Source organism: Fistularia commersonii, chromosome 3 (assembly GCF_037954325.1).
Source record: "Fistularia commersonii isolate RoL2024-O1a breed Wild chromosome 3, RoL_Fcom_v1.0, whole genome shotgun sequence".
Lineage (NCBI taxonomy): Eukaryota > Metazoa > Chordata > Actinopteri > Syngnathiformes > Fistulariidae > Fistularia > Fistularia commersonii.
This window is the reverse complement of record NC_141286.1, coordinates 13484106-13509650: the sequence shown is the minus strand read 5'-3', so window position 1 is coordinate 13509650 and position 25545 is coordinate 13484106. Positions and strand designations below refer to the sequence as shown.

The following is a 25545-nucleotide window of genomic DNA, read 5'->3' as shown; positions in this document are numbered from 1 at the left end:
ATAAACAAATAAAGCCAATATCGGTTCCGCTCGGTACTTGGCGGCCAGCACCCCCGAACGGACCCCAAGAACGATCGCAAGCGTCCGTGCGGGAGGCGGAGGGGACAAACGACATGGAAGGAATACGCTTCTCACCCAGAAGATGAAGTTGAAGAAGAAGAGCATGTACTTGATGCATTTGGTGCAGCCTTCGACTCCCATGGTGGTCCGTTTGATGAGGATATGCGGCGCTTAGATAATGAGACGGCGGTGGGCCTGGCAGCTCGGCGAATTACGGGGCTGTGCCTTAAAAGCAACCTTGAATGTGGACTGGGATACAGAGGCAACACCCAACTCCTCCCCCCGCTCACTCCCGTCCTCCTCTACCACCCCGACTGGGCTCCCGCCATTAGTCAGTCCCAAGCGGCCCTCAGCCTCTTCCGGTCAAGGCTTTCAAGATAATGCAAAGTAAGTCCTGCACTTCTGCTAACTTTCTGATTGCTCTGCATGTTTCCATGTAAGGCAACACAATCTGGTACAAGACATGTAAACCGGTGGTCCCCAACGTGTTTATCACCGCGGACCGGTCAACGCTTGACAATGTTTATATTGAGACTGTAGTAGTAAACGTAAATCCCACAGTGTACTCGTTTGCATCTTTATTAGCAGGTTCCTCGTAACACTGAGCCAACAACATAATATTAGTATAATGAAGGCTTTATTGCCTCACTGCCGCATAATATGCAGAGCCGCTTGGTCTGCGGGAATCACCTGTTACGATAAATTCGCATTTCAAGTAGAACTCCTGGTATTGTCTGTTAAAATCTTTCTTTTTCTTGGAAGTTGTAGGCGGGTCCTCTGTCTCTTCACTTGACCCTTTCTCCTTCGAAAATAAACTTTCCTTCGGACTTTTGTTTTTTACTCATTTCGCTAGTTTGTGGGATACATTTTTGGCGCTCAAGTGACCGAGATGTAACCGAGAGATTCCGGTCATTTTTCAAAATAAAAGGACTGTTCAGACTGCGAATCCAACGGAAATAATTGATTACCTGATACCCGGTACCGGTCCGCGACCCGGGGTTTGGGGACCACTAATGTAAACAATAACACCAAGACATAAAGCAGCTCAAGAGGAGTAAGGAAAAGACGATCAGAGGATTTACCTGTGGTTCGACGATGTGTTGTATGTTGAGCAATGCAGACAAGACACATGTTTTGAATAAGTAATGTAGTAAAGATATTGGATCAGCAAAGCACATAATCGATCTCCTTATTTACCTTAATATGAGGATTTATTTAGCATGTGTAGCCCAAACATGTGATTCAACCATAATAACTAGATCATACCGGATCAGTCAAGGCCCAGGTTAGCAACGACCACAATTAGTACCAATGACCTAAAGCAAACCAATGGAAACTGGACTACTGTAGGTCAAAGAGGAAGAAGAGGAAGAGGAGAAGAGGAAGGCGCGTTCGGAAGCAGAGAGAGAGGAGAAAAGGCAGGAGTCAGGGGCTGAGAGTAAGGACTTTGAATATTGGAACTATGACAGGAAAAGGTAGAGTTGGTGGACATGATGCAGAGAAGGAAAGTAGATATACTGTGTGTCCAGGAGACCAGGTGGAGAGGTAGTAAGGCGAGAAGCTTAGGAGCAGGCTTTAAGTTGTACTATCATGGTACTGACAAGAAGAGAAATGGAGTAGGAGTTATCTTCAAGGACGACTTGTTAGGTATGCTCTGGAGGTGAAAAGAATGTCAGATAGACTTATGAGTCTGAAAATGGAAATTGAAGGTGTGATGCTCAATGTTTTTAGTGGCTATGCCCCTCAGGTGGGATGTGAATTTGAGGAGAAGGAGAAGTTCTGCAATGAGTTAGATGAAGTGATGGTGAACATCACCAGAGATGAGAGTTGGTGCAGACTTCAATGGACATGTTGGTGAAGGCAATCGAGGGGATGAAGAAGTGATGGGCAGATTTGGTATACAGGATAGGAACGCAGAGGGACAGATGGTGGTAGATTTTGCAAAAAGGATGGAAATGGCTGCTGTGAACACTTTTTTCCAGAAAAGACGGGAACATAGGGTAACTTACACTCACCTGCCACTTTATTAGGTACACCTGTCCAACTGCTCGTTAACACTTAAATTCTAATCAGCCAATCACATGGCGGCAACTCACTGCATTTAGGCATGTAGACATGGTCAAGACAATCTCCTGCAGTTCAAACCGAGCATCAGTATGGGGAAGAAAGGTGATTTGAGTGACTTTGAACGTGGCATGGTTGTTGGTGCCAGAAGGGCTGGTCTGAGTATTCCAGAAACTGCTGATCTACTGGGATTTTCACGCACAACCATCTTTAGGGTTTACAGAGAATGGTCCGAAAAAGAAAAAATATCCAGTGAGCGGCAGTTCTGTGGGCGGAAATGCCTTGTTGATGCCAGAGGTCAGAGGAGAATGGCCAGACTGGTTCAAGCTGTTAGAAAGGCAACAGTGGCTCAAATAACCACCCGTTACAACCAAGGTAGGAAGAAGAGCATCGCTGAACGCACAGTACGTCGAACTTTGAGGCAGATGGGCTACAGCAGCAGAAGACCACGCCGGGTGCCACTCCTTTCAGCTAAGAACAGGAAACTGAGGCTACAATTTGCACAACCTCATTGAAATTGGACAATAGGAGATAGGAAAAACGTTGCCTGGTCTGATGAGTCTCGATTTCTGCTGCGACATTCGGATGGTAGGGTCAGAATTTGGCGTCAACAACATGAAAGCATGGATCCATCCTGCCTTGTATCAACGGTTCAGGCTAGTGGTGGTGGTGTAATGGTGTGGGGAATATTTTCTTGGCACTCTTTGGGCCCCTTGGTACCAATTGAGCATCGTTGCAACGCCACAGCCTACCTGAGTATTGTTGCTGACCATGTCCATCCCTTTATGACTACAATGTACCCAACTTCTGATGGCTACTTTCAGCAGGATAATGCGCCATGTCATAAAGCTGGAATCATCTCAGACTGGTTTCTTGAACATGACAATGAGTTCACTGTACTCAAATGGCCTCCACAGTCACCAGATCTCAATCCAATAGAGCACCTTCGGGATGTGGTGGAACGGGAGATTCATGCGCATCATGGATGTGCAGCTGACAAATCTGCGCCAACTGTGTGATGCCATCATGTCAATATGGACCAAACTCTCTGAGGAATGCTTCCAGCACCTTGTTGAATCTATGCCACGAAGAATTGAGGCAGTTCTGAAGGCAAAAGGGGGTCCAACCCGTTACGAGCATGGTGTACATAATAAAGTGGCCGGTGAGTGTATAAGAGCGGAGTTGGGAGCACGCAGGTAGACTACATCTTGTACAGACGAGGTAACCTGAAAGAGATCAGTGACTGCAAAGTAATTGTAGGTGAGAGCGTAGCCAGACAGCATAGGATGGTGGTTTGTAGGATGACTCTGGTGACAAGGAAGATGAAGAGGACAAAGGCAGAGCAGAGGACAAAGTGGTGGAGGCTGAAAAGGGAGGAGTGGTGTATGGTTTTCAGGGAGGAGTTGAGAAAGGCTCTGGGTGGTCAGGGAGATCTTCCAGATGATTGGACAACTACATACAGCTAGTGTTATCAGGGAGACAGGTAGGAGAGTACTTGGTGTGTCATCTGGAAGGAAAGTAGATAAGAGACTTGGGGGTGGAATTAGGAAGTGCAGAAGTATATACAGAGAAAGTGGTTAGCAAATAAAAAATGGGACACTGAGGACTGAGGAGTGTTGTATGGTTTTTAGGGAGGAGTTGAGAAAGGCTCTGGTATTGTATGTGGAAATCTGGAGTGACAGAGAAGTATGTTAGACTGGTGCAGGACAGGTGTGCTAGCTGTGAGACAGTGATGCAGTGTGCTGTAGGGTAACAGAGAAGTTCCAGGTGGTGGCACTCGATCACTCCATCAGGGATCAGCTCTGAGCCCCTTCTTGTTTGCAGTGGTGATGGACAGGCTGACAGATGATGTTAGACAGGAATCTCCATGGACCATGGTGTTTGCAGATGACATTGTGATCTGTAATGAGAGCAGGGAACAGGTTGAGGAAAATCTAGAGAGGTAGAGGTATGCATTGGAAAGGAGAGGAATGAAGGCTAGTTACAGCAAGACAGAGTATATGTGTGTGAATGAGAGGAGCTCAAGTGGAATTGTGAGGCTCCACGGAGTGGAGATCAGGAAGTTGGAGGATTTCAGTTACTTGGGGTCAACAGTCCAGAGCAGAGAACGGAGAATGTGGGAAAGAGGTGAAGAGGCAGGTTCAAACAGGTTAGAATGGGTGGAGAAAAGTGTCAGGGGTACAATGTGATAGAAGGCTATCAGTCAGAATGAAAGGAAAAGTGTACAAGACAGTGGTGAGACCAGCGATGCTGTATGTACTAGCAACAGTTACAATGACCAAAAGACAGGAGGCAGAGCTAGAGGTTGCAGAGATGAAGATATTGAAGTTCTCTTTGGGAGTGGAATATCAGAGGAATAGCACATCTTAGATGTTTTGGCGAGAAGGTCAGAGAAGCCAGACTGAGATGGTTCGGTGATGTACAGAGGAGGGATAGTGAATATATTGCTAGACAGATGCTGGAATTTGAGTGGCCAGGCAGGCAGGTCTCGAGGAAGACCAAAGAGAGGATTTATGGATTTAGTGAGAGAAGATATGAAGATAGTTGTTTTGAGAGAGGAGGATACAGAGAATAGGGATGAGGATAGATGGAGAAAGTTGATTTGCTGTGGCAACCCCTGAAGGGAAAAGCCGAAAGGAGAAGAAGAAGAAGAAGATTTAACATGTTCAGCCATCCTCTGACTTCTCAAAGTTAATGTCCAGAGATGCCTTGGTTTCACCTAGCGTTCTTTATAAACGTGCAATATAAGAATGATTGTACACACATATATATATATATATATATATATATATATGAATAGTTTTGTTTTGTTGTTTTTTTTTAACCATAAAAGCCTTGTTTCTAATTTGGGGGTTGTTTTGCACTCAACTTTGAATAAATCAAGTACAACGTCTCAGGACGTCTCAGGCAAGCGACGTGCTTCCTTGCCTCGTATGTGGCGCCATCTGTTGGACATCGTGTCTCATGACAGCCAAAATTGTGGCTGCGCTGCTTGCGTCTCGGTACCGGGCACTTCCCTGTCGTGACGCACTTGCAGGACTAGAAATTCTTCAGCCGTTGAGGGGTAACCAGGAATTACCTGATGCGAATGAAACTTGCGCAAGCACACTTGCGAGTGTGCTTGCCTGTCCTCTCCAGCACTTGTATGAGACACGTGTGCTTTGAAACTTGAAGTAAAGACAGTTTTTACTGCCCAAATTATGAAGGCAGTTCTTTATTTAAAATCCCACGTCTTTTCAGCTGACAATTCAACTTTTGAGCTCTCTTTACATTTATTTATAATCACTGGGAATAATTACGGCAAATTTTTTCATTTGTGTTATTATGATTGTCGGCGTTTCATGGCAAATTCACTCCATAATGCGTCGGTCTTGTATAATCTTAGATGCGAAAAATGCAGCCAGTTACCGTTCATCCTTGAGTGCTGGGCAGTGCTGGGTTGCAAACAGACCAACAATAGACACTGCTCATCAACACGATCAGACAAGCAGACTGCAATATTATGGGTCACACTTGAAACGTTCTCTCATTTTTAGAGGCAGTTTTGTTATTGTTGTTGTTAATTTATTTTTGTGGAGGTAATTTTGTTCTAAGTATTGTATTGCAGTTTGTTGCTATTTCATTTTTTAGAAGATGTATTTGACTTCTTTGAATAATTTTGTGTTTAATCTGATGTTCTATAATTTCTTGTCTGTGTCTAGATAACTACTGATGTTGAAGATTATTCATGCATTCATTCATTATCTACTGCTTATATCGGACTTGGGGTCATGGGATTCTGGAGCCTATCCCAACTGCCATGGGGTGAGAGGTGGGTTACACCCTGGACCGCTCGCCAATTGATCATAGGGCTACATAAAGAGACAAACAATCATTCACTCACTCGTTCACACATCTAAGTAATAACTGTATAGGTCTCCAATTAAACCTTTGCATGTTTTTCGATTGTGGGACGAAGCTGAAGAACCCAGAGGATACCCATGTATCCTCCGGGAGAACAAGCAAACTCCACACAGAAAGGTCCCCTGTAGAAATCAAACCGGGGTCCTTTTTTCTGTAATGAAAGAAGGATGTTGTGTGTGTCAATGTCTGACATATTGATTAATGTAGAGTTATTTCAAATGTATTTTGACACATTTTATCATTGATTCATAAATCATAAATCATTCATTCATCATCTAATCCTGCTTAGGATCACGGGGGTGCTGGTGCCAGTGGCCTAACCAGTTAGCTGTCGATCACAGTAATGTCTACATAAAGGGGAAAAAAATTATGAATTGCAAAACTGTAATGTAGCACCCTATGTTCATTTTCATATTTGCCTTTTAATTGTGCACTGATATCTTGCATTTCACAGCAATATAGATTTGATCACAGCATTTTAACTCTAAGTCAATTACACATTCACACACCACTACCACATCATTTGGTCATTTGATAACATTTACAGCCTCCAGGACGTAATAACGCATTGCAGTATATTGTGACATAAATATATTCGACATAAATTTATTCACACACTTCTCATTCCATAACACAGGAGGGCGCCATGGTTTCCACTGATTGGTTTGTTGCCTTCCCCAAGGTTCACTAGTCTGCATTAATTTAAAGGGAAAACCTTGAAGAACTTGATCACATATTAAGAAAGGGAAACTGTAAGAAGCCATAAAATTGTTGTATACAATACAATCACATGTAGAAAAATTAATAAATTAAAACCAAAGCATTCTGATGAACAAAAGAATGTTTTTACATTGAATGTATGCCATTTTCGGACTGGACACTAAATAAGTTTATCCATTGCCAGCAATTTAGTCTGCACAACTTTTAACCATAGTAACTGAAAATCATATAACTTAGTGATTTATTCATTTATTTTTGTTGATGTTGTCTTTGTTCTGACCAGCAACGATAGCAGCAGGTACATTCTGCCAGGTTTAGTGAACATTGCGACTACTTTTATCCCACAAATATTATATTTTAGTACAAAGGACAAAGAAATAAAGTGTGATACGGTCGCTAGAGCTGTAGGGAAAACAATACAGGAAAATTTGCATATGCATTGTCTGCGACTTAAACCATTATAAGGTACGATACGGAGGCAAAGAAAAACAGTTTCATGTTCTTAGACCCTTATTTGATCTTCAGGTCAAGATGATCAGGCCAAATCTTTGCTTAAAGAAAATGTTCTGAAACCATGTATTTCGCTTGAAACATATACAACTGAAACAGTTTTGTACATATAGGTACTGTCCTCCTGTTTATCACTCATACTTACTTTGTGGCTTGAATTACTGTAAGATAAAAGTATACATGATTTGACAAATGAATTCAAAATCATAGACCTTGTCATCAGCAGTTGGTGACTTCAGGCCACCAGACTAATTTTTTTCTTCCTGCATAAATTATGAATTTGTCACACAGACAATACTATATTTCAAGCAGAGATTAATTGCAAACAAGAATTATACACATCATCTATCTTCTTCTTCCCTCGGCTTTTGCCTTCAGGGGTAGCCACAGTGAATCAACTTTCTTCATCTAACCATATTCCCTGTATCCCCCCCTCTCACACTAACTACCTTCATATCCCCTCTCTATGTCCAATAATCTTCTCATTGTTCTTCCTCGAGACCTCCTGCCTTTCAGTTCCTGTTTCAGCATCAGACTATCAATATATTCACTATCCCTCGTCTGTACATGACCAAACCATCTGAGTCTGGCTTCTCTGACCTTCTCTCCAAAACATCTGACATGTGCTGTTCCTCTGATAGACTCATTCCGGATCCTGTCCATCCTGGTCACTCCCAAAGAGAACCTTAGCATCTTCATCCCTGAATTATATATATTATCTATGTTGCTGGTAATTGAGACAGACATGATACATTTTTTGACATTTGTTTGCAAATATATTTCTGCTCTGCTTTTATAACCACAAGGATATTCTTGATCAATTTAACAAAATATGAAGGGTCAACGGTAAAACAGTTTAATATACACCTCCAAATTGATTGCTTCACTAAATAGTTGATCGGTGGACATTTTTTTTCACAGGTTTTATTATTTTCTGTTTGGGGACAATCTCAAATAAATTCCAAGGTCCAGTTTTTGTCTCTAATATTGTTTCTGTACCTTTGACTCAAACCAAAGAAAGACTCTAGCAGGACAGGATTCAAGGTCATGTACGTGAGTATCTCTTATTAACCCAACTTAGCAGCTCTGACTGAATCTATCCTCATCTTCTTTCAACCCCTGGCTCTGCTCCCCATCCCCACACCTCAGCACCTCTCAGTTGCTGATGTGTCTGGTGAGTCTGTTGAGCGCATCCTCGACAATGTCCAGCTCATGGCGGATGCCTTTCACCATGCTGTTGATGGTGCCAGTGTCCTTCAGGACATCCATGCTCTGGGTATAGGGGTTGTAGTTGACTGTGAATGGGCGGCAGATCGTCTTTGCAAACTCTCTGTGGACGCAGAAGACAATTGAAATCATCAGTACGTTGCCTCAGCGCATAGGTATGTGTAAGCTGAATAAGGCAACAGTCACTATTCACAAATACCCACTTTCTACGGCTGAAATACACACAAATGTCCGATAAATGTTTGTCCACAAACAATTTTGAAAACTGAAAAAATTATTGGAAAGTCTTATTTTGCCCGTTTTGTCCAGGCTCATGAGAAACATAGGGCAAATGCTGTGTATCCAATTGATTCCTGTTAACTGGATCATTACATCCATCTTAGCATGTGACCTCTGGTTAGAACAAAAATCATAGTTACCTATCAAGTAACATGACAACAGTCGACTTGACAAGCACAGAATATGCAGGCCTGTGGATTTGCCTGAGTACTCTCAAAATGTTTATACAAGGTTCTTTGTAACAAACAATGAGAAGACTGAAATACATTTTTCCTCCATTGGGAAAAGAAGATACACAGAACAGACTCCTACTCGCCTCATCTGGTTCTTGGCTTCTTCAAAACTCTCAGACACAAAGTAAACCTCTTGGAATGCAGTTATGATGCACTCCTGATGGCAGGTCACCATAGGGTCAAACGGAAGGATCAGTGCCTTTCCGGATAACGCATGCTAAGAAACACACAGATTTACACTTATTGACACATTCTCAGCTCATAAATCCTGGCGGAACATATCGGATGAGTTGATATAATATTTGAGGATCACATCACTGATGCTCTGAATATGTTTTTCCATGTTCTGGACCCTGAGTTGTCTATCAATAAGACTCAGACCCCCTTCTAAATAGAACATACTCAACATGAACCCTGATATTTAACAAAGTTGGGCAAATGATGCTGTCACTTATCAAAGGCAGAGGAACTTTGATTGGCCTTATTTACGTTAAGGGCACAATTTTGTCAAGATTCACAAGCAAATATAATTGAAAATCATTTTTTTTACAAAAACAGAAAAAAATGCAATGAAAACAGCTTAAAAGTATTTTAAAAAATACAAGAAATGACTGTGTTGCAATAAAATTAGGTGGTATTGTGCAAAAAGGAAAGAATTCAGCTTTAGAAAATTCTATATTTGAAGGTGAGATGATGACACAGTGTGGGTTTTTTCATTTGTGTACACAGGGAGATAAATTATACACATCTGCAATAAAACACCATCTTTTGAAAGATGGAAAAGTCTTTACTACAGCCTTCAACAGCCTTTAAAAATGACAGTCTTACCTTGAGTTCGTCGGCGGATGACAGGAGTCCGGCTCCATAGGCCCTAAGACGGTCATCCTGCTTGCAAAGCCCAAACTCCACAGTAAAGAAATAACACTGGAACAAATCAGTATAAGCACAGTACTTCAGTTTCACCCCGGAAATTTCATTATCACCAAAGTGTCTTAAATTTCAGTAGTAAATGTTAGCATGGTGACTGATGTTCTCTCTCTGGAGTATGAAAAGATCTGTGATCCTTGTTTCTGCAGCTTTGGTGTGTTCTAGTCAATAATGATTTATTTTGCCAATTATTTCTCAGCACAGTGGTTTGTTCTCCTTGAGAAAAGTATGTAGTCTCAAACACACATAGACACACTCTGATGTGAGTCAATCATAGCTAGAATCAGCACTTAAACTTGAGAGATCTCATTGAAACCTTATTGGTTTTTTTTTTATCAAAGGGAGATCATGTGTATTTATGCGTGTGTTTGTATCTCTCACTGTGGCCAGTTTCTGTACGTCATCATTGGAAGCTCCCAGTGATGCCAGACCAATCTCCTGGGAGAACTGAGCAAAGCTTGGCTCAGCAAGGAGGGGGACGTGACCAAGAAGCTCATGGCACGTGTCTCTGTGTCTCACACACACACACACATGGGTGAGACTTCACAGCATTATTTATCACCATAGTAAAAGAATCTATGTACTCACGGCTCAGGTGTGTAAAGAGGTGCAGAACCATGGCGGATGTACTGAGTGCAGTGGAACACTCTGAAGGCCAGGCCAGCTAGGAAGTCTCTGGGTGAGAGGTAGCCTGCTACTGGCCTGATAGTGAAGCCAGAGTGCTCTACACACACACACGCACGCACACACACATGCACACAAAAATATATTTATGTGTTGGCCTTGAGAGATTAATTTATTTTGAGTGAATTTATTTTTTCTGACTTTGCTGCATTAAAAGGTGTTGAAAATATGTAGAACTTCTGTCACTGCAGAGCCACTCATTAATGTATGTTACTACTTTTATACAGTACATTTAATATTGTTATTATTATTTATTTAATATCATTAACATTTTTTATATTTCATCAGTTGGTTGTTTTGATATTAGTGGGAAATATGTTGCAGGTAAATTTTAGCAAGACATTGCCCGAGAATTAACCAGGCTTCCATCCATCCACTGTCTACCGTCTGACTATCTTAAAAACAGATTTGCCCTGAATTTTTTCAGAAATTATTTAAAAATCAGCAATGAATTCCCTGTAACTTTCATGATCATTATGTACAGAACAGCAAAATCAGATCAGATATAAATAGCCACATCCATTTACAAATATTTGCTGCTCAAAGAAGCATCTGGAAGGTTCCTGACAGAAGTTACAAAATTTTAGACGGACAGTCTGAAAATGAAGTTGCCATGATTCTCTGATTTTCATACTATGGGAAAAAAGGCAATAAGATCAATCAGACACTTCACAGCCATGATGGGCAGTGATGTTCATCTTGATGGGAACTGCTCAGTGTTTATGAACTGATTTTGGATTCGTACCCTTGAGGAAGCGAGACACATCCTCCAGCTGGGGAATGTTGTCCTCACTGTAGTTGCAGTGCTTGACCAGCAGTGGGAGGTTCTTCAGGTACTCCTTGCAAGCGTGACTACTGTAGAGCTTAGTGAGTTCCCTGAATACCACACACCATGTTTGCACCTCCTCATCAGTGAAGTCCACACGTGGAATGGGGTCCCCACTAATCGACAATCATAATAGTAATGATTAAAATTACAATAGCTTTACTGACTGAGTACTAACTACCACTACTTCTAAGTACTGACTACTTCTTCTACTACAAATAATAAGAATAATAATTAGAAATAGTAATAATAATATGAGAAAGAAGAGGAAGAAGAAGAAGAAGAAGAAGAAACACTGATTCAAAACGTTTTAAGAACATGGAGCTATGTACATTTAGTGTATCTAAGAAATGATAAAGTGTAATTTTGGTTTAATTTATTCCCAAATTATCTATGTTTGTATCAGTTTTTACCAGATTATAGTTTTTAGTAGCAAGTTCTTGGGATAGAAGTTGCAGGGCTGTTAGAAAATATACTTTGATATATTCTTTGTTAATTAGTATTTAATTTGTTTTGATATTTATATCAAAAACGCTAAATCTGATGTAATTTTACAAGGAAAATTTGCTAATTTTGATCTCTCAATTTCATTTTCAGTATTGAACTGAAAGTCATCACTCATCAAATCCTAACACTGTATTGTCATCCCTCTAACAAACAGCAACCAAAATGATTTTCCATTTAAACTCAAATCTCTGATGGTGCCCTCCACAGTTACTTAAAATTGAATGTCAAGTGCAGTTATATTGAATTCCATAATGCCTTCTGTTCACATATGAGGATGGTAAATTCGGTGTTCTCCACAATTTATTGAACTTGATTTTTACTTGATGCCCTCAAAGTTACATCTGCCAGTGGCAGCAAAAGCGAACAACAGCATTTGGTGTAAAAACAATATTTAATCAATTTGAGGCAGAACCTCAACACAGTGGAGCTGTTGCAAAAACTTATTTGTATTTGTCATTTAAACTTATCTGATAGTATTTGCAGCTTGATGTGCATGATCACCTGAGACTTACTGTTTATAGCTCATGGCCAGATCAGCAAAATATTCCCTCCTCTTCCGGTAAATGCTGTCCTTAAAACCCTACAGAAACAGATGAAAGGCACATTAGAAAGGAGAGAAGCAAAACTAGAAAATAGGTACTAGATGTTAGACTGGCCGCCAAACGTACCGGATGATCTGCGTCTAAATCTGAGCCATACATCAGAACTCGGTTTGCACACAGATCCAGGTCAGAAATCTTCTTTGGGAACCAGGGCCAGTCAGACGGCTCTGTGTAACAGTTACATTTCGGTGGTTGTGAGTCATACGCCTCGGGCAAATAAAAGAGCTAATCACTATTATTTAGAAAATGTCCAACAACGGTATTGCATATGAATATGTTTTCGGTTTTCTTTTGAAGAGATTTATTTCAACCATAATTTATATCAACACTTGAATGTTTCCTCAAACTGAATTGATTAGATATTACTCTCACAAAATGAGAAATTACACTAATTAGAGGAGCCTAAGGTATATTAGACAACTAGTGCTATGCAATGTCATAATATACTGTAATATACAGTATCTTATTTTTTGTACTGTATTTTGCTTTCCTAAGTAAAAATCACAGGTCCTTGTGCCAATTAGCTGGTACGGCACAATATAAAAACGACAAATAAACAAATGTAAATACCATATCCCAAATCACCTCACCCTCCTACCTCTGAACATTTATTTAAAAGTTATATATAGTATGGTGGTTTATTATTATAGCATTATTTCAAATTATAGTATATCACAGCGCGTGGATTGACAAAAGTTGCTTGTAAAGTTATAGTTTAATTGAAGTACAAGTATGTGGTTTTGTATTACCCTCTTTAGGTAGGGGAGGCTTGGGGGATGGTGCGATCTCCATGATTTCAGCATGCTTTCTCAGTAACTGAGTCAGCTCCTGCAGCTGCTCATGGTTGGAGTCACAGCCCACAAAAATCTCAAAGTCCGAGTTCCTGCGTTTCGACTTGCGGGACTCAATATGTACAAGGTTGACGTGCTTTTCCTGCAAAAGTTGATATGAAACGTCTGAAAAATTAACATTCCTCAATGCAGAGTGGGAATCCATGAGGTGCAGAAACAAAACACAGAAAAAAACTGAAATTTTAAAAAGCGGAAATTCTAAAAATAAATCATGAAGTCATGAATACATTGCAGGGGAATTAATAAAAGTGATGTAACGGTCAAGTTGCAAAACCCATTGCAAAAACGAAAAAAGTATTGCCTGAAAATTTCCCGGACTTTACTATCAATTTGTGATTCTGACACAAACTTCCTGGCTTTTCATGTCCAAGACCAAACACTCACCTGGAACAGCTTCAGAGCCTTGACCAGACCCCCGATCTCGTTTTTAAGGGAGAAAATGATGGTTGCACCGTCTTTCTTCGACATCCCACTGCAGGCGGTACTGTGGTCTTTCTTCTCATCTGTTTTACTGACTGTAACTTTACTCATCTGTGGGTTAAGATATATATATGTATACATATTTGTCAGAAGCATGGTGGTGGCACAATGGTTAGCTTTTTCTGCCTCACAGCACGAAGGACCCTGGTTGAATTCCCACACTTTCTGTGAGGAGTTTGCATGTTCTCCCCCGTGTCGATTCATCGGTTTCCTCCCACAGTACAAAACTTGGAATAATTGGGAAAAATTGCACCAGTGTGTGAATGAAAGTGAATGCTTGCCTGTCTCTGGATGTGGCCCAGTGATTGACAGGTGCAACCCCTGCGACCCCAAGTAGAATAATCGGTCAATAATTGGTGGATGGATGGATATATATTTATACAAAGTTAAAGCATGATTCACTGAGACTTGTCTGTGATGCAAAGAAGCCCTAAAGTAACACCACCTGTTGCTGCTGCTTAGTAATAAAATGTAGCAACTAAAAAAACAATATTTTTTCCCAATCATTTATTATCAATTTAATGAATAGAAATAAAAATAAAAATGATCATGGACTTGAAAGTGAAATTAGCAAACACATCAACAGCAACAAAACTAAACTCATAAAACAGGCAAACAAAAATACGTTTTAAACTATCAATAAACTTGCAAACCAAAAAGTCATAGCTTTAAAGCAAAAAAGCTTTAAAGAGCCATCATGTTGTTGATAAACAGGATTTAAATCTCTCCATGAAGGAGTGATTTCCAGCAAAGTTACAGGTTCAGAATCAGTGGAAAGACAGAGAAGAGTGACCAAATCCCTTTTCTCGTGTTACTGTCATTTAACTATAGTCCTATTTCTAATCCCACTGGGATTAAGACCAAGTGTTACTGGACTCATGGTACATTAGAACCCTTTTAACACTCTGACAGGGAACCAGGAGCTGTAAACCAGAACAAACACACCTGCAAATAACCACAGTACATCATCTATAAAAATAAATAAATAAATAAATAAAATAAAATAAACTTCCTGTGATGTATCAGTGACTCATGGGTTGACTTTTAAAGGAGATAGCAAATTGGATTAAAAACAAAAATTCAAAAAATTATCAGCATAGTTGCAGCTTCAGCTTCGGGAGTTGGTGCTTCCACGAAAATATCAACTAACTTATTTCAACAGCAACATAAAAAAGATAATGAAATAAACTGAAAATGTCAGGGAACATTCGATTAAAAAACATATACATCACCGAAATTAATGTTTGGCAGATTTAGAAGAATTTAAAAGTAAAACATTCAAATTAACATGTTATGTGAATAAATACATTTCATTTACATAATCGCAAATGTGAAATACTGACTCACTATTGGATACAACTGAAACAAATTATTTTGAAAAAATAAAGTAATCGAGTCTAAAATCAAGTATCTAAATGGATTCTGTCTTTTAGAGTATCTATCTTTACAATTTTATCTTTACAAGTGCTTAATTAAAGAAAATCAATTATGTTTTACAAGGAGCTCTGGAATATGAATGAACATTTAAAACTCACACAGACACACACACACACAGACACACACACACACACACACACACACACACACACACACACACACAAAATCATACATAAGCATCATTTACTGTGTTACTAACCTTGCTGCTGAGCAGCTTCTCCCCAGAGTCTGACATCCCTCCCTGTTGCTGACAGTAACAGATCAGGATGCTGTAGTATTTATAATGCTGTGGTGGGTGGGATGGAGGGAGCAGAGGAGGAAGATTAGAAAAACAGTAACTGATTGCATTGTGGTCAAGTAGGCTCACAGGAGAGAACCACTACTTTAAATGACCCTGAGGTCTACCATCATTCATTTGTTGCTTAAGTACATAGAAATGATCAGTTCGGAAAGTTTAACCCCTGAGTGTATTTCCCGATCATCCAGGGGTGTGAATGACTGCAGGAGACTTAGGTTACAGGAGTCACATCACTATGGTATTTAGGGGAAACAATAAATTCTGTAATGTAAAACAAAGACTGTCTGGTCTGACAGACTTACATGAAGTTAAGTCTGCAATTAAACATTGTGGTAAATGTGTGTCTGCACACTTATACTGTATGTATTTTGACTGCAGTGTCTGTAGGTCAGTATATCTGTATCCTCTTTATGTATGTCGCTGTGTTTGTGTGTGTGTGGTGGTGGTGGCAGGGGGCTTTTGCCCTCCTCTGATTTCAGGCCAACATCTTTGTGTCAGTATCCGGTGGTATCCCCTCCGTGTAGGTCATTATGTGTTTTACTGTCTATGAGTGTGTGCATGTGAATAGGTGTTTCAATGCATATTGTTACCTGCAGTGTAATTAACCATCCCATTGCTCTGCTTTTTTTAAATCTTTTTCTTTTCATATCCTGTAAACATTTGCATCTGTTATCAAAAATTACGCCAGTTGTCGAAAGTGTGATACAATTATTCGCCCTGATTAAAGCAACAGCAATAAAACCATCACAGTTGGAATAATGACACAAAGGGTAAAGCCCCCATTTTGGTCTTGAATGTACTGTAAAACTCCCTGCAGATGAACATTTAGTGCAGCACCTGCCCACGGCTTTATTATGACATTTTGCTTCAGCTTCAATTTTGAAGAGTTTGAACAATGAGGAAAACATTAAAATGGTGATTATACATAGCAATTGCTCCTGCTCTGTGTGTGCTGGCTACTTGCAACCTAGATGTGAACTGGCACTGTGCAGTGTTGCCACAACTGGCTTACTCTATAGTGAGCTGATCGTTGCAGCTCGCATTAGCGTCACTCTTTTTTTTATTATCAACTAAAGATCTCCAGATATACTTGAACCTAGAGAACCGATCTATCTCATCCAGGATAAAAGGGCTGTATGTGTTAGTTCTAAGTTGCCTGCCTGAGTGTGTGTGTATTTTTTTGGGGGACCTGTGCTTGCAGTAAGATTAAATTTGTGGTTTGGGGTCGGTGGTGAGCCTCTACATGTATGACTTTTACTTGGTTATTATCACATTAAGCTATTTTAGACTTCAACTGATGGAAATATAATGTGATAATGTTTAATGTTAACTTTGGATTATAGATTATCATCACTCTATTGTCCTGTGCCATCTAGCTTTTACAGTGAAACTTAATCTCTTGATTAATGGGTTGCAAATGCTCTGCTTCTCAAGAGAAATTAAGTTAAGTAAATTTCATCTTCACAAAGCGCCGTTAAGTGAAAAGTGCCCTCATTGTGCCGCAACAATCATCTTGGAGACAAAACAACAAAACAGCATTGAAAAAAAGTATGTACGGAATTCCTCCTCTTTTGGATGTTGGTTTACTACCTAGATGCAATTGAACTAGGAATTTTCCCTTACAATTCATTGTGGCATGACTGCACTTTTGTTAATCCTCAGGATACTATGAAAATATAAATAAATACATTTTTTTATATAGATATATACAATCAAATATTAGCAATGAAAAATGTTGGTGTCGTAAGATTAGAAATAGTTGAATGTCTAACATAAGAATTCCAAATGCAAAAAACAAATCTAAAAAAATGTTAACTTTTCCCCCACAATTCAGATGCTTATTTTTTTCTTAATTTTCATCTTATTACTGTTCATATACAAGTATTAAAACCAGTAATTTACTGGTAACCAGTAATACCAGTTTATTTATATATTTCACAGTCATATTTTGTTGGTTGGGACCCAGTTTTGTGTATATAAACAAATGGCAGAAAACAAAAAAACAGAGGCCCTGTAAACTAAACACATTCCAAATATTGAAAAAGCAAAAAGTAATGTGAACAAAGATTCATCAACAACAGCAACAGTTACCTCAAACGGGGGGACAATACAACAGGTTTCATTCTGTTTCTTCTTTCATTATTTATCGTCCCTTTCCTGGAGAATATATTTAGCCATTGTTCTGACTGATTGGGTGAAAATGTTGTGAAGGAAAGCTGAAATGTTAGTTTCCTTAAGGTTCCATAATGGGCATTTGTGACAAAACAATTATTTACTTTACTCTCATAGATTTTGGGTATGAAACACCTCTGCTTGTTTAGGCTACGGACTTTTTGTATTGCTTAATTTAGTGCTTAAAGTTGCTTTTTCTTACCTGCACATTCTTTTATTTGCTTCAAACATATTTAAATTTAAGTAAAAGTAGTAGTTCATTAATAATGATATAATAACAATAATGATGATAAACTTAGTTCTAAACATGTAGTCTAATTATTGTGTAAAATTCACAAGAAGTTGTGATGACTTTAGCCTCAAGGAGTAAACTTATATGAATGCACCAAATCACCAGTTTGTTTGTTTTTATATTTATCCCTCTCTTTTTGATTTAAGATTGAAATGTTGGCTAATGAGGAAGGCTGTGTGGTTATGTTTAGCTGAGAAAGTAACCAGATAACACACTGATATTAAATTCAGGTGGGTGTCTGGCATCCACATGCTTGTTCATATCAAAACATCTTTCCATGTTTGTAAAACCAGGGTTAAGGTCTTCCAAATGCTCCAATTTGTACACACAGTTTATCATCACTGATCTGCATCCGTAATTCTGTACACATCAAGAGACAGGAAGTCTTTCTATGGCTGGTAAATTTTCTTTCAAACTGTAGCTGACTCTTGCAGGCTCCATGTACAGTATCTGTAAACACATTTACAGCCGGATATGACCTTCATCAATCCTCTGAGAAGAAAATCACTGATGCAGGTTGGAGAAGTAAATCTGACTTTGATGCAGCTCCCCTCCTTTGAGAGGCTTAATGAAAACCAATCAGAGGAGTGTAATACATCTGCTGTCTCTTTACACAATTACACATCCCAGGACTTTGTGTTGCACTGTTTGTCCAGGGAACAAACTGGTCTACACAGTCATCCTTCAACCATTTGTACTAATTTTTCATGAAGTTTATTATTGCAATGCAATATTTAGACATACGTGCCATGAAATATATTGTAGTGAGTCACGAATGTTGGAGTTTATGTTGATGCTTGTTTTCTGTGTGATTTTGGGGTTGCTGGGAATGAAGTGGTTGTGATTTGGGGGTGCAATGAATTCTGGGGTATTTTATTTGGAATTAAACGGGAACGGCTAGTTATATTGCAGTCTCATGTGGCATGGCTGTGGCAAACAACAGCAATTGCTCATTAAACAGACGTTTTACTGTCACCTGAGTGTTTCCCTGACTAAATTTCCTGACAATATGCACCTTCCTATCACATTAAAAATGTGATAGGAGGGGCTCCATCAGAAGTATTTATTCTTTGATGTGAAAATGCAATCAGGAGGAAGGGGGGAATCTACGTGTGAATTTACAACATGATTGCTAAACACACCAGTTCTGGTGCAGTTTATACATATTGTATGGCTTTGCTGCTTTTCTGTCCAAACTCAAGAAACATTAGCTCCAAATAACTATTATTGAGAAAACTCTGCCAAACAACAAAAAGTTGTGAAACTATCATTAAGTACAAACTTTACATTACTACCTGCAGCATGAAATTGATGCAATTGCTAACAGCTAGCCCAGCACTATTTCATTAGCAAGCCACATTTAGCCACATTAGCAACTTAGAGTACTCACACACACACACACACACACACACACACACACACACACACACACACACACACACACACACACACACACACACACACACAATTGTTAACTGTTAAGGATATGCTAGCCATCCATAGCCAGATATATTTATTAGTAAATTTTTTGTAATGAAGCAAATGCAGTGATGTAGTTTTCATTAGATCTAACAAAATACACAAAATACTTTTTACAAATTCCTTTTTTTTCATCTATTTTTGCAGCAACCCAAAATCTAGCATAAGATGTCTCCTAGACATTAAACTTTGAACCTGCTCATCAAGAAAACATATTGTCTGACTTCTGATCCAAAATCTTAACCCAGGTGCAAAGGTACCAAAAGCAATATCAGCTATAATGATTTTCAGTTCTCTTTGGGACTGACCAAATTGCTATTACATCCAAGTAATAAAATCTGGGTATTTCCTTCCTTCAGATTAATTTAAAATTTGAGAGAAAGTATTTTCAAGCATGAGTGCCATGAAAATATCAAAGGCACCGAATTAATTTTAAGCATATAAAAATGAAGAACATAATTTGTCTTTAGAGCAGTCACTGCCATTTTTTCAAACAATGCCTGGCCCTGTCAGTAGACAGAACTAATTTCTTTGCAGCCAGAAGAATACTCTGAATCAGGCATCATTCAATCCTTTTCAAATAGATTAATGTTTGATATATGGGTCAACAGTTTATGAGTACCAATGCCGCTTGCAATTTAGGACAAATGGAAGCTGCAGACCGGACAATAATACTAACAGACCTTGGATTAAGGTGAAGTTTAATTAGAGCTTTAATCTTACTGCCTGAAAGCTCCTGGGGACAGTGGCAGTCCAAGGACAAGTTGATAAAAAACGTCATTACAGATACAATCTAAAACATCTCCCCCATCACATTTCCAGTCAGAAATCTAGTGTCACTTAATTTACGATCTTCTCATTTTTCTTCTGTTATTGATGAGAGGGACAAGTCAGATGTATAATTGAAACAACAAAGAAATTGCTGTAAAAAATTGAAACTAAGGAAACATGCCCTGCTTCTTTCATGCCCTGAAACTTAAAGAATTTCTCCACCAACTTTCACAGCTTCCCCATTTGATCACACCTAAGTTTGTTTGCCAAACTGAAATTTGCTCTCATAGTTGGAGAGCATGTATTAAAATGTCACAGGCCACCATTTCTGCTCATTTTCCTATGTATATTTAAGTATGTCAACAGGTGGAAGCTGAAGGGTACAATTTTTCTTTGAGGTAAATGACAGACACATCACCCAATCGGCACCCTTATTACACAATAAAATAGAGGTGAAATTGCTTGCTATTCTCTTTGGACTGGTTGATGATTCCTAGTTAGATTTTAAGTGTGGAGAGCGAGGGAGTGCCAGTCCAGGAGAGCATTTGCTAGAGCAGCTGTCCTGCTGGTGCAGCTGATGAGGTGCAGCTGGTGGGAACCAAATGCCATGTGCACTGATGACCAGAAAAAAAAAATCAACAATATTACAAACCTTTTTTTTTTTTTTTTTGTTACAGCAGTAACTTCGGAAGGACAACCAGGGCACCGCTCCAAAGTGACAAATAAACCATCTGATGGTAAGCAGTGGCGCAAACTGGATGGTTCCCATTGCAGCAGGTTATTTAAGAAACCCCACATTTAACAGAGCACAGGTACAACACCTGTTGAAAAACAACTTTGAATTGAAGCAGAAAATCTAAAACTTTCACACCAGAAGAAACCCCTTGTAGAAAAGGTTTAATTATTAATTATTTAGAATAATTTGAAAAGTATTTCTTATAGCAAAAGGGAGAAAAATTCCATATCATATATATTGCTTGTTGATCTAATAGATATCGAATAAAGCATATAGCCGAAAATATTCTATGAGAATCCATTCTTCTTAGTGTCAAATTTAGATGTGTAACAACCCGTCTTTCAAGGAGGTTATTGTAACCATCGTTTATGAGGTGCATTAGAGGAGAGGATTTCCTCATTGAAGGGAGTGAATAGAAACCTCATCCAATTATCTCCTAATTTTCTTTAAAGTGTCATCTCTCTTCAAACTGTTTGTAAAAGGGGCCTTCCCAGACGGTTCAAGTTTAAAAATCACATGTATGATCAATCTATTTTTTCTTTGGTCTAATTCTCAGTCTAATTTAAATATCTGAAAATGTTTTTTTATTCCCATGAAGTACACCAATGCTCCGCAGAAGGTCACAACTACAGCATTTTACTAAATAACCGCAACAAAAGATGGTGGCAAATTCCCCAAAACATGTATACCTGACTCAATGCCTTACAAACTACGTTCATTGTTGTAAGAAGACACAGGTCCGGGTCCCAAAAAAGATGTTTTAAATTTTTGTCTTGCAACATGTTGGTCTTATGTATTGATACATACTGGTAATAATAATGTAAACAGATGTACCAAGAGCAATCAACATATTCAGTAAATCTGATGTTCTCTGTCAATAACATTTTAATAATTGGATTGGATTATTATAAGATATATATTTTGTGTCTTTGGTTTGTTCTCTACAGTGGTTTTGTTCAAATTGATTTCTGATGATCAAATCTTGGATTTTGAGAATAAATGAGTGAGGAGATAATTACAAATTAATACCGATTATATTACTTTTCTGTCATCACAGAAAGGGAGACTCATCGGAATTACTGTACTTAACCTATACTGTAATTTTGAAACACAACATATATAATATCCGTGTTTAATCAGAAAAATCCCAATTTTTTGTTAGTTTCTGTTCAATGCTGACAATGCTGGGCTGGATGAAATGAGAGAAGGATAATCAAGATATTAACAAGCCTATTGATTGTTTCAATATAAATAGTTATCTCTTCTTTAGAGAAGCCACACCCCAAAACTCAAAATATAGCGAGAGTGTCCCTAGCTAAGTTATGTTCGATTTAAAGGCTTAATTTGTATCTTCATCTTCATTATTGTAATACATCTGTGCTGGCTTCTACAGTATATACTTAGTTTTAAGTATTACAAGTAGAAATAATATATTAGACATAAATTATATTTTGAACAATTAGGTCATTTTCCAATATTTGGCTAAGATCTGATAGAAATGCAGCCTCAGGGCGGCACGGGCAGGTGTCTCAATGAGACGGTCCCAATCCCCAATAAATGCAGAGGGTTACGTCAGGAAGGGCATCTAGCGTAAAACTTTTGCCAAAACCAAACATGCGAATCAAACTTAATAACCACATCAAACCGAATCGGTCGAGGCCTGGGTTAACAATGACCGCCATTGGTACAGATGACCTACAGGAAAGCAATGGAAATTGGGCTACTGTAGGTCAAAGAAGGAGATGGGGAAGGTCTATTCAGAAGCAGAGAGAGAAGAGGAAAGACAAAAGTCTGGGAGTGAGAGTAAGGACTTTGAATATCGGGACTCTGACAGGAAAAGGTAGAGTTGGTCGACATGATGCAGAGAAGAAACGTGGATATACTGAGTGTCCAGGAGACCAGGTGGAAAGGTAGTAAGGCTAGAAGCTTAGGAGCAGGCTTAAGTTGTACTATCATAGTACTAACAAGAAGAGAAATGGAGTAGGAGTTATCCTGAAGGAGGAGTTTGTTAGGAATGTTCTGGAGGTGAAAAGAATGTCAGATAGATTTATGAGTCTGAAACTGGGAATTTAAGGTGTGATGCTCACTGTTGTTAGTGGCTATGCCCCGCAGGTGGGATGTGAATTTGAGGAGAAGGAGAAGTTCTGGAATGAGTTAGACGAAGTGATGCAGAACATCCCCAGAGATGAGAGTGGGTGCAGACTTCAATTGACATGTTGGTGAAGGCAACTGAGGGGATGAAAAAGTGATGGGCAGATTTGGTATAAAGGATAGGAATGCAGAGGGACAGATGGTGGTAGATTTTGCAAAAAGGATGGAAATGGCTGTAGTGAACACATTTTTTACAGAAAGACGGGAACATAGGGTAACTTCTGAGATTGGAGTTGGGAGCACGCAGATAGACTATATCTTGATGAGGTGTAGACGAGGTAACCTGAAAGAGATCAGTGACTGCAAAGTAGTTGAGGTGAGGGTGTAGGCAGACAGCATAGAGTGCTGGTTGGTAGGATGACTCTGGTGACAAGGAAGATCAAGAGGACAAAGGCAGAGCAGAGGACAAAGTGGTGGAAGCTGAAAAGGGAGGAGTGTTGCATGGCTTTCAGGGAGGAGTTGAGAAAGGCTCTGGGTGGTCAGGGTATGCTTCCAGATGATTGGACAACTACAGCTACTGTTATCAGGGAGGCAGGTGGAAGAGTACTTGGTGTGTCATCTGGAAGGAAAGTAGATAAGGAGACAATGTGGTGGAATGAGGAAGTGCAGTAGTATATACAGAGAAAGCGATTAGCAAAGAAGAAGTGGGATACTGAGAGGGCTGAAGAGAACAGACAGGAGTACAGGGAGATACAACAAAAGGTAAAAATAGAGGTAGCAAAGGCAAAACAAAGGGCTACGATGACCTGTATGCTCGGTTGGACGGTAAGGAGGGAGAGAATGATCTATACTGGTTGGCGAAACAAAGAGATAAATATAGAAAGGATGTACAACAGGTCCGAGCAATCAAGTATAGAGAGGGAAATGTATTGACAGATGCTAGAAGAGTGATGGGAAGATGGAAAATGTACTTTGAAGAGCTGATGAATGTGGAAAATATAAGAGAGGCAAGGGTAGAAGAGGTGACTATTGTAGTCCACAGAGTAGCAGAGATTAGTAAAAGTGAAGTGAGGAAGGCATTGAAGAGAATGAAGAGTGGAAAGGCAAAGGATAGGAACGCAGAGTCCTGATGATATACCTGTGGTGGTGTGGAAGTGTCCAAGAGAGGCACTGGAAGAGTTTCTGACTAGATTATTCAACAGGATCTTAGAGAGTGAGAATATGCCTGAAAAATTGAGAAGTGTGATGGTGCCCATTTCTAAGAATAAGGGGGAGCTGCAGAATTGTGGCAACTATAGAGGGATAAAGTTGATGAGACATACAATGAAGTTGGGAAAGTGTAGTGGAAACTAGACTGAGAGCAGAAGTCAGCATTTGTGAACAGCAGTATGGCTTCATGCCCAGAAATAGTACTACAGATGCAATATTTGCTTTGAGAATGCTAATGTACCGAGAAGACCAGAGGGAGCTGCATTGTGTTTTTGTAGACCTTGAAAAAGCATATGACAGGGTGCCAAGAGAGGGGCTCTGGTATTGTATGAGGAAATCCGGAGTGGCATAAAAGTATGTTAAACTGGTGCAGGACATGTATGCTAGCTGTGAAATAGTGGTGCTTTGTGCTGTAGGGGTAACAGAAAAGTTCAAGGTGAAGGTGGGACACCATCAGGGATGAGCTCTGAGCCCCTTCTTGTTTGCAATGGTGATGGACAGGCTGACACTTCTAGTGTTAACTCAAATTTTGGCGCAAAGAAACAATTAATTAATAAACATGTAAATAGACCCATGCTTGCTTTACATTTCCTTTTTATACAATTCATGACAATTGTACTATTTCATCCTCAGCCTGGTTTGACTTTTAACAATTCTCTATCTAGCATGACTTGGCTTGTACTGAATGTGTTACAGATGTCCAGATCTGACAATTGTGTTTGTGTGCTTGATATCTGACATAAAAAGGAGGAGCACATCACTCGAACGCTGACAATTTTGTCAATGTTTGTTTTCAGATGATGGCAGCCGTCTTGACATGTCATGCAAAAATAAAACAGTTTGTGTGTCAAAAAGTGATGCCTGCTCATGTCGGAGTTATTACAGAGGTCTGGTATAAGACATCAGTTTTACTGGTGCTGAAATAAAGTTCCAAAATCACAAAACCAGATTCATGTTTATTTGTTTGTATTTGGCAGAATAACAGTTCTAACAGATTCCTATATGCTTCTGTCTGACATTGATTACTGCGTATAGCATTATGTTGTGTATTTTTATCCATCATATTCTACTGTATTTTGTTTATTCCTTTGAATTTACTTGAATTTTCTCTTTTGTTAAGACTAGTTATTGTTATTCTGATGTTCTTCTTTCATTTGCTCTCTTCAGAGGTCGCCACAGCAAATCAA

At 39.3% G+C, this 25545-nt stretch overlaps 2 protein-coding genes and 1 long non-coding RNA gene across 4 annotated transcripts in view; 1 reads left to right on the top strand and 2 right to left on the bottom strand.

Moving 5' to 3' along the window:
* The window catches only part of LOC147235583 (CD81 antigen-like), a 31494-nt gene extending 31078 nt beyond the window's left edge, over window positions 1-416 (bottom strand). Inside the window, exon 1 of the mRNA XM_086143693.1 lies at window positions 136-416. Within this exon, the coding sequence (XP_085999819.1) occupies window positions 136-201 (66 nt within the window). The 5' untranslated portion in view covers window positions 202-416. The remainder of the gene's footprint in view (window positions 1-135) is intronic.
* LOC147235581 (uncharacterized) lies at window positions 350-21049 on the top strand. Of its 2 annotated transcripts, XR_015105913.1 has the most exons (4): window positions 350-447; window positions 5826-5935; window positions 10314-10458; window positions 13765-13864. It is a non-coding gene; the product is annotated as an uncharacterized LOC147235581 (long non-coding RNA). The 2 variants fall into 2 exon arrangements; XR_015105914.1 differs by lacking the exons at window positions 10314-10458; window positions 13765-13864 and adding an exon at window positions 21000-21049.
* LOC147235582 (tryptophan 5-hydroxylase 1-like) lies at window positions 6454-15770 on the bottom strand. Its single transcript, XM_086143691.1, has 11 exons — window positions 15510-15770; window positions 13778-13924; window positions 13292-13475; window positions 12609-12709; window positions 12453-12520; window positions 11353-11549; window positions 10512-10647; window positions 10305-10431; window positions 9825-9920; window positions 9080-9213; window positions 6454-8587 (listed from the first exon to the last, which is right to left on the bottom strand). Exons 1-11 carry the CDS (start codon window positions 15543-15545, stop codon window positions 8413-8415), a joined length of 1401 nt encoding a protein of 466 aa, XP_085999817.1. The 5' UTR covers window positions 15546-15770; the 3' UTR covers window positions 6454-8412.
* Window positions 21050-25545: the final 4496 nt, after the last annotated feature.